The sequence below is a fragment of the Brienomyrus brachyistius genome, chromosome 12 (genome assembly GCF_023856365.1).
Source record: "Brienomyrus brachyistius isolate T26 chromosome 12, BBRACH_0.4, whole genome shotgun sequence".
NCBI lineage: Eukaryota > Metazoa > Chordata > Actinopteri > Osteoglossiformes > Mormyridae > Brienomyrus > Brienomyrus brachyistius.
The window spans coordinates 13870241-13880319 of record NC_064544.1 but is presented as its reverse complement, the minus strand read 5'-3'; the positions used below and the strand labels follow the sequence as shown (position 1 = coordinate 13880319).

Sequence of the window (10079 nt, the reverse complement as noted above, 5' to 3'; positions counted from 1 at the left end):
TGCATATTTTTTATGACTTCTTTATGACGTCAAGGGAGATGTGCTTGTTAGACAAACCATATAGATATCCTTGTCTATATCAAAACAAAGGGAGTATTTCAGAAAGGTAAGAGGACCATCCTACCATGCTAAAATACTATCTTTGTAGTTTTATGAGATAAAACTACAAGGCACTTAGACGCACTGTTCCTTTATCCTGGGGTAAAATCAACCCACTTCTGAGGGCTAATCACCTTGCACGCACAAAAACGAGATAACGTAAACTCACAAAGAGCAGGAGGCAAACGTTTTACCGCCCTAGTTGTTTGAGTCCTTAATGTCCTCGCTCACCTTGAGATTCTCCTAACTATACCACTTTAGGTTTGTGTCCCTGTCCTAGCAAAACACATAACCCAAGCTGGAAGGGGTGCGTAACTGGTAATGGACACTGAGGTATTCTGGATCAAGCAGACATTGCTAAGCTTGAGTGACGCAATTTAACATGCCACATTTGCCGACTGCCTGAAGATGCATCCTTCAGCCGTAACGGTCTATTCAATAAAGGGTTATGGTGAATCTACCCCAGGATGCGATGCAGAGGATGAAAGTTAGGGTGCACCCAAGTAGTCAGCCAGAGAACTGCAAGGGATGTTTGAGCAAAACACGGAAGGATGTGGGTTCTAAAGTTGACACTTAGGTGGTACGCAGCTGAGACACAGACCCTTTTAAATAATAAACAAGTACATGCATTTTATTGACCTGCCAATGGCATTTAACAGCGAGATTTAAAATCTTAGCAGACATTTAATTAGACTGCAATGCAACACGCCCAATTGAAACACAGATGTGCAGGTTTTCAGCTATAAAGATATTTTAATAAATACACCATAGCGTAACGTCTTGGCAGGTCAAAAGCTTTGGTATAGTGATTTCATTTTTTGCACAACATAAAGGGAGCATTTAGGGAGATTGAAAACTACCAAGCCGTTGCACAGATACTGTATGTATATCGATTGGTATAATAATCTGCAGTTATTACTGCTATCGTTACATTCTGTTTTTATAGCCAGAGACTCGATCCAGCGCCCAACTCCAGACCTTAATCAGCATTCAACTTTCTGGTAAAGAGAAATAGAAAGTAAGTGAAGATAATAATGAAATAATTCAACGTTATAATACTTTTCCTACTGCAGTTTTAATGTTGATATATATAGTGAATTTGTGAGATCGGGAGACCAATATTTCATTTATGTAAGAGTATGACTTGCAAAGTTCGGAATTCATCTTCATTTAATAAAGCAAATCGTTAACTGTTTCTACATATGTACTGCAATTATGGTAGTTGAGGTGGTGTGTTGATTCAGTTTTATAAGATTAAAATAGGTTTATGAAATGGATAGTTCCTCTAATTCTGATTGGATATAATCCGTCTTGTGACCCTGTGATAACAGGGAGTTTGGGAGGCTTAAAAGGAGAAAAGGCAGTTCTCCGCATGGGCCTAAATACAATTTCCCTACAGGGATCAATAAAGTATCAATTATTATTATTACTATTATTATTATAAAATTAAATGTGACTGTTCACAAACTGATCAGTCTCCATCAATGTATCCTTTTATCCGAGGAATCCATCCACTTAATAGCCATGACTCACAGGTTACATTTATAAACCGAATAAAATGACTTCCTAGATTTAAAAGGAGACGGACAGACACAGAATATGAAATTTCAGCACCTTCTGGCTGCGGAGAGCGCCATGCTTAACCATCCCACTCGGAGAAAAGCAAACAGTGCCCACTCATCCCCACCGAGCAAACTTACATTTAAGTAGCCGAGCTGGAAGTTAGGTCCGCGACAATAATCCCGAAAATATCTCGTCCATTAGAAGTGCGGCGATATACAGGCATCAAAATGCAAAAATTATCAACCGCCAAGGAATGAAATTGTGTAAGCCGTTAATTTTAGGGGAAAAAATAAGTTAAAACATTTACTGTAAGCAGATAACTGTGGACATTAAAGTCAATAAATCGATGGAAATAATGTACATAAAACTCTGCTGCTGATGCCTGTAACTGAACAGAATACCGTAATAGATACTACTTACTTGCAAAAGTTGGACTAGAGGCGCACCAAGTCCAAACGCCATTTTTCATAATGCTAATAACGCATATTTATAATGCGATATATCTTACGCTATTTTATTTGTAAGGTTCTCCTTAAAACACCGCCATAAGAAACCGCAATGAGCGTAAATATCATCACAAATCGCGGGATGCAGTTTTCACGTCTTTCATCTGAGAGCTTGTGTTGATCTAAACCCTGTAACCTGTAAGGAATATGAAAAAGACTGATAAAATATATATTAATATTATTCCTGCAGGTGTTTTTGACTAGGCTTAACATTAGATGTCGATCTATCAAAATATTGATCTAAATATATACATATCAGAATTGTAGACCGGAAAATCTTGGGTTATTTTTCACTCATGTAACTGATCTTCGAAGGTCTTGCTACATTGATTTATATTTGATTTATTTTGCATTGACTTATATATTGGAAATAAGTAAAACCTAAATAAACAGACAAAAATATACCTTCCATTAGCTAAGTAAAAATTCTCATTTACCTTGTAATAGGCCTACCTTACCCCCCCCCCCCCCCCCCCCCCGCGACCCAGTAGGATAAGCGGTTTGGAAAATGGATGGATGGATGGATGGATGGGCATACCTTATTTAGTAATTTATTTAAAAGCGCTTTACATGGTACTTTATTGCATTTTGAAGTTACAGATTTTCGCCAGCTCTCATATGAATACGAGATAATTAGGGAAATGTAAAGTTGAACTCTATCACTGTTTTCCCATTGAATCCGAAAAGGTTCATATAAACATAAAGAGTAATAAAAATAATGAAACTGAAGAGAAAAAAAGTTTGATGCTTTATTATTTGGTGACTTCAAAGTATGAACAACAATCACAAAGGAGAAACTTAAAAGTTAGAGCAGATGACAAAAAGGATAATCTCTCAAAGACCCTGAAGTACTTCACCTTTGATATGTTCAAAATACTGCAAAAGTGAGAGATCATTCACCAACAGCGAACAACCCAAATATCTGTGAGAATAATAAAGCGAATTACTGACTGAACAATAACACTTTTTTAAAAGTAAAAACGTGAATAGAAGTAAACGGAATTTTAAAATAAGTACCTTAAGTTTCCCTCTAAATACATTGTACTTAAATTAGATTACATATACATTACATATATTACAGATTAATGGTCAATAATTAAAGTTACATTTGGGTTACACTTATACGTGTTTGTGTCTGTGTGTGTCTGCTCAAACAACCCAATCTCTCTCTCTCTCTCTCTCTCTCTCTCTCTCTCTCTCTCTCTCTCTCTCTCTCTCTCTCGGTCCCTCCCTGCTTCTACCTTAGGAAAAAAAACTGTCTCCTAAGGCAGGTCTAAAGTCGCAGCGCCGCCCATGTTTTCTCACATTTTGCACCTGCCGTGCGTTTTCCAGGCTCTCCCACAGCACGACCATATCATACCTGGACAATCGTGTTCGTTGCGCCGTCCTTTCCCCGGCAGAGACACAGACGGCTTCGTGTTTCTTGTTACTCTAATTACTGCACAACAAAAACTACTTTTTTTTCCATGCACGCTTTCACTTCGTCATCGCAGTGGCGATCTGTCATTTACTTCAAAAGCGTTAAGACATCAAGGATCAAACAGTAATATCTCAAATATAAACCAGTAAAAAACTTAATTAACATAAGTAAAGAAGGTTTTGGTGAGGGGCATGTGTTTTAAGGGGACCGCAATCGCATCTGATCGTTTCAGCACAATAATATAAGGCACCCTGTGTGCAGAGAGTCTTGTCAGTTTGAGGAAACATGCGCTGGGTGACGGACACGAAGGTAACCATGCAGTAAAGCGGCGATCTTGTTCTGCGCAGAGGTGATTTCCGCAGAGTTATAGCTTGAAGTTTACCGGTTCGATCCGACAACGTTTGCATGGTTGCGATGGCTCCGCTGGGCGAGGTGGGAAGCTTCTTACACGGCTTGGATGGTTTTGGACCTGTCGGATCTCATTTTCATCTGACGACTGCTGGGGACGGCTCCTCTCTTCTGGGCGACCACTTGGTCCCAGGCGAGAGACAGAGGGGCTCCGCTGCGGATCTGGCGCATCTGAAGGGCCTGCTCCGGAGAAGACAGCTGTACTGCCGGACGGGGTTTCACCTGGAGATACACCCAGATGGCACAGTGCAGGGGACAAGAGAAGACAACAGTCGATTTGGTAATATTCTGTCACTTATATCATTTTAATCTCACCTTTATCTAATTTATGATTCTCAGAATTTATCTCCATCATGTCGAACATCTGACCATTTCAAATGTGTTTTCTGTGTCGCTGGTTTTGAATTGGTTACATGGGAAGTTATTATTACGGTTGCATTTAGATTTATGCAAGCTCGGACTAGAATTTCCTTTCTCTTCTTACATTTGTGACAGAAGCATTCTTTTAACTTGGCTCAGTCCGAGTTCAGGTGCGGATTTGCTTGACAAGTAAATACAGTTTAATGGGGATTTCCCCCAGTTGCACACGCAGAACATTTGTCTTTTTACGCATGGTAAATTGTTTATAAATGGTTATTTGACGTGTATGGAATATGTGAGGAGAAGATTATTTAATCGGGCCCTTATTTGTTATTAGTAAGAGAAGACTCATATGAGTTTGCGTTGTCATAAATATACCCTTTTACAACGACTTTCATCATATTTAAGTTACGTAACATTGATGGCTCTAAGACAGAAACTAAGAAAAAAAGTAGCTATTGATCGAAGTCTTCGCATTTTGTGAGTTTTGCAGCTCACAGATTGTGCCTGTTTAATATGCAGATTTATTAATCCACATTTCCTTTTCTTTCAGGTGTTTTGGAATTCATCAGTATTGCCGTTGGGATGATAAGTATCCGTGGGGTGGACAGTGGACTCTACCTGGGAATGAACGACAAGGGGGAGCTTTACGGCTCTGTAAGTATCTATATTCGCTATTCATTGTATTCCGTCTTGTCTATACTGAATTCACCCTGGTAAGACGCTTAATAGCAAGAAAAACGGCGCGTACTACAGTCCTGAAGTCAACGTGCGTTTTAAAAGCACTCAACTTAAAAGGGCTTGTATTCTTTTAACAGCAGGTGGCGCAAGTGTTTTCTCTTGTAAATGTGAAACGACCTTAAAATTATAAGTGGCTTATGTTTGTTGATTTGTTGTGCCATACTAAGCATATTATTGTTTTACTTACATTAAAATAATATTTATTATATTTATTTATTGTTTGTGGTTAAGATAAAACTCTAACTTTTTTGTTTTTGTTTTTTTTTTCCAGGAAAAGTTAACAGCTGAATGTGTGTTTCGGGAACAGTTTGAAGAGAACTGGTACAACACATACTCTTCCAATCTCTATAAACATGGTGACAAGGGTTCATACTATTTTGTAGCCTTAAACAAAGATGGAACTCCAAGGGACGGGGCCAAATCGAGACGACACCAGAAATTCACGCACTTCCTCCCACGACCCGTGGACCCAGATCGTGTACCTGAACTGTACCGTGAGATTTTGGGGTACAGCTGAGCCGGTTGGGGACATGCTGACGAAGAACATGGCCCTGTGTCTGGGCTGCCGTGGAAACGAGGATATAAACGCACCGCCGTTGTGGATAGACAGGGGGCGGCTGGGGGCTCCGAGGGGCCACTCCGTCGGAAGTCAGTGGGTAGGGCTCAGCATGGGAAACAAGCCCTGTACTCTGCTGGAGCCAGAGGCAAAAATCAACAGGCAAAGAAGAGGTTGAACGGCCTGATGAGGGGACACTGCAGGGTGTCCAGCTAGCGGCTCACTGGTGTGCTGGAGAGTCGAGGAGAAAGCGGAGGTTTGGCAGGATGACCTTCCATTTCTGCCTACAGTGACATGACGTTTTACAGATTGTTCTAAAAGAACTGTGAAGGAATTACAGTGTTGTGACTTTATAGCTAACTGGGCTTAAGGGGAATAAAAGGAAACACAGATAATTTGTCACAGATGTTTATAAAGGTTTTATTTATGGATTCCTGGATACCTATATTTATTTTATCTATTTATTTATTCAAGAATATATTTACAGTTAAATATGCAATATAGAAGAAACAGGTAGAAGCTGTATCGTAATAGAGGCCAATATTTACTTTAACCTGACTGAAGATAGTATTTCGTTAACTTCTTTTAGCGTGTGATTTACAGTAGGCTAAGCCATGTTTTGATGTTTCCTTAATGTGGAGAAAAGGCCCATTTTCTCTGGTTTTTTAAAGTCCTTCACAAGTTGTGTGCCACATGGTACATTTATTGGGGAATTAAACTATTTAAATGCATTCAAATGCAGCACACGTGTCTCTTTTATTCGAGAAGGGAACCACTTTGTAATGAATTCTTTTTTAATAAAATCATGTGGTGAAGATCATTTGAAAGGAGCTTTTAAGGGCAGTGCTGCCAGGCTATTTTTTTTGGTGAATGGCATCTTGATAGTGAGGCTGATGAGACACTTGGGTGGCATCAGCAGAGATTCAGTGACAGTTATGTGACGTAGGGCAGTGTTTCCCAAGCCGGTCCTCCGGTACCCCCAGACTGGACTGGCATGAGGTCCATGAGGACCAGTTTGAGAAACACTGATATAGAGCATAAGTACTTTTCAAGAAGTTTGTCTAAGTTGAGTACTGGTTAGTTGAAACAAAACCTTGGTCTGGATTTGTACTTCCTGGACCTGAACTTTCCAACTCTGGAAACAACCTTCCGAACCACTGCAGTGCCTCAATGAATAGTGTCTCTTGGCGTCTGTATGCAGTTCTTCCAGTGGCTGGGCCGGCATAATCTCAGGTTTGCTTTGATGGTGAGGCCGGGGTCTCCATACTGCCTTAGGAGCCCAGAAAGATATGGTAGAAATGGAAATGGGGTCAGGACATCACTGGATGCAGTGTGGCCAGCGCTCTCACCTTGAATGCTCCTCACACTGGACTGTTTCACTCTGGGCCAGCAGTATTGGTTGGGACAGACATACTTACGCCACTTTTTAGGGGTCGAGAAAGGCCAGTGAGCTGTAAGTTCAGTATTAAACATCTAGACAGAACTGCATTTCAAAGTCAGGCTTTGCGTCATAACGTTTCTAGCTATGAAGAAGACTTTGTTTAAATAAATGCCTTCTTGACATTTTGAAGGTCACGTCTTCAACATACTGGAAATCCTCGCTTAAACAGCCATGATATCTGATGCCCTTAGCTATGTCTTGGCCCTGCCTGGCTGCTGTTCTGCTGCCTGACCAGGCTGTAACGGACACCCCTGTCCCTCTTGAGCAGGTGGTCCAGTACTTTGCAGTAAAAACCAAAGCCTGAATTCAAAGCTATTCTGTTGTGGCCTACAGCACTTACGTTAGTATTAAACTCAGTCACTGGGATATGTGTGCATGCGAGTTTTCTCTGAATTTATCTCCAGAAATATACAGCTCAGAAAAAAGTAAGAGACACTCTACATTTGAAAATAATCTACATTGTTAAATCCTGTTTTAATACTGGTTCTGCTGGCTAAACTGCATGGTAGGCTGCTTCCAGGCTCAAAGATTCTAAGACAGCAGTAGACAAGAAAAAGGTGAAGCAGGAGACACTGGCAGTGACCGGAAACCAGCCAGGTAAAGGGCAGAAGCGACTTTCTAATGCTAGAGATGACTGTCAAATTATCTTGTGCGATTTATCTTTATGAATCGGAGGATGACATCAAGTGACCTTCAAAAGGAATGAGAAACATTAAGTGCAGGTGTGAAATGCACTGCTAGGACAGTGTGTATCAGGCTACTAGAAGCAGAATTGAAGACCATAAAGCAAGGAAGAAGCCCTTCATTAATGAGAAACAAAATTGTGCTGTGGTCTCTTCTTATTTCCCAGAGCTGTGCATATTATATACACACATGCATGCATCTTCTCGGTTAAGGGGAAGAACAAAAAAGTTTTTTTTCCTCATAAATCTTCCAACCGGTTTTCCAGGACGGGTCACCGGTAACCTGGATCTCAGGCAGGATACAGGAAAAGGCAGGAATACAGGACGGAATGCTGGTCCTGCGAAGGACACAATCTGTGGGCGAGTTAGGGCTCAGGTGTGCATAGATACATCTATGGACTGTGGGAAGAATCTAGAATCACATGGTGGGAACATGTACTGTACACTTCAAACGTACAAACACACAACATACACATTACACACACACATACATACAGTTCATAATTACATCTTTGTGGGGACTCTCCATTCATTTCTATGGGGAAAACCGTAATCCCAACATGTTGACCCAGCCCAGCAGAACCTTAAGCATAAGTAGGCAAACAAAATAAAAGACTTTTGGCATTTTTAGTTTTTTTGATTGCTTTCATGGATCTTCGTGGGGACCTGAAAAATGGTTCCCACAACGTCAAAAAAACAGGGTGTTATTAAATTGTGGGGCACACAATGAAATATAAACACAATCCCTCTCCCCCACAGACACACAGACAGACAGACACACACACAGTGGTGTGCTTCTAACCCCTAACCCTGGAGGTATGAGCCGCTATGCCGCCCCACAAAGACTTTAATATATTACCAACTCATCTAAGTTAAAAAATTTCTTATATAATTGATTTTAAAAACCTTTGGAGTCTTGGGAAAGTCCCTACATAAGTATAAGTGCAAACATATTGGTGCATGTGATTGCGTGGTATGAGGGTGCATGTGCATGTGATTGCACGGTATGAGGGTGTATGTGCGTGTGATTGCACGGTATGAGGGTGTATGTGTGTGTGATTGCACGGTATGAGGGTGTATGTGCGTGTGATTGCACGGTATGAGGGTGTATGTGTGTGTGATTGCGCGGTATGAGGGTGTATGTGCATGTGATTCCGCAATTTGAGGGTGTATGTGCATGTGATTGCACAGTATGAGGGTGTATAAGCATGTGATTCTGCAATTTGAGGGTGTATGTGTGTGTGATTGCGCGGTATGAGGGTGTATGTGCATGTGATTGCGCAGTATGAGGGTGTATGTGTGTGTGATTGCGCGGTATGAGGGTGTATGTGCATGTGATTGCGCAGTATGAGGGTGTATGTGTGTGTGATTGCACGGTATGAGGGTGTATGTGTGTGTGATTGCACGGTATGAGGGTGTATGTGTGTGTGATTGCGCGGTATGAGGGTGTATGTGCATGTGATTGCACAGTATGAGGGTGTATGTGCGTGTGATTGCACGGTATGAGGGTGTATGTGTGTGTGATTGCGCGGTATGAGGGTGTATGAGCATGTGATTCCGCAATTTGAGGGTGTATGTGTGTGTGATTTTCTCTGTTCACTCACGCTGATGTTCTTAGTGCCCACATCGATCTTCTCATTACATATCCTCAGGGAAGGTGGTATTTAAATATCTCCACCTTTACTGTTGGTTCCAGTGCTGGTACAGAATAATTCCTACCTGCAGTCTGGGAAGAGACTATACCAGTGTGCTATGTCTCTGTTTTCGCAAGGTGGGACACTGGTACGGCACTCCGAAACTATTGATTTTGGGCTCTTTGTCGCGTCCTTTATTTCTGAATAAATTACAAAGCTCGCAAAATTATGTGTTTATATGAATTAATGTTGTGACCCTAACAGTCTGTAACAATAGTTATAGTGAAGATACACTATACTGCCCTATGAGGCTTTCTTCATGGGACCAGTGATTAAATCCACAATGCAGAGTGTTCAACTTGATTGTTCTCTGTAGCAGATAGATATACATATAATTTATATTATATCTTGTCTAAGCTAGTTTGACAGCTGCGAAGGCACAGGTTCCAATCTGATTGTTGTGTAATAACTGTTTATAGACATTGAATAAAAGAGAAGTGAGCTTTCAGAATAATTCCCCCTGGGGGCCACCTCACATTATATATTTCAATGTATTATCCAGCGTGACAGCACAATACACACACGCACACACACACACACACACACACACACACGTCGGGTATACCTATCCTTATGGGGCCCGCTCATTCACTTCTATGGGAAAAATG

General features: G+C 41.0%; 1 protein-coding gene across 1 annotated transcript; it reads left to right on the top strand.

The window, feature by feature from the left end:
- Nucleotides 1-3504: 3504 nt before the first annotated feature.
- On the top strand, nt 3505-6384 carry fgf20b (fibroblast growth factor 20b). Its single transcript, XM_048970764.1, has 3 exons — nt 3505-4276; nt 4910-5013; nt 5369-6384. Exons 1-3 carry the CDS (start codon nt 3994-3996, stop codon nt 5612-5614), a joined length of 633 nt encoding a protein of 210 aa, XP_048826721.1. The 5' UTR covers nt 3505-3993; the 3' UTR covers nt 5615-6384.
- The last annotated feature ends 3695 nt before the right edge of the window (nt 6385-10079 follow it).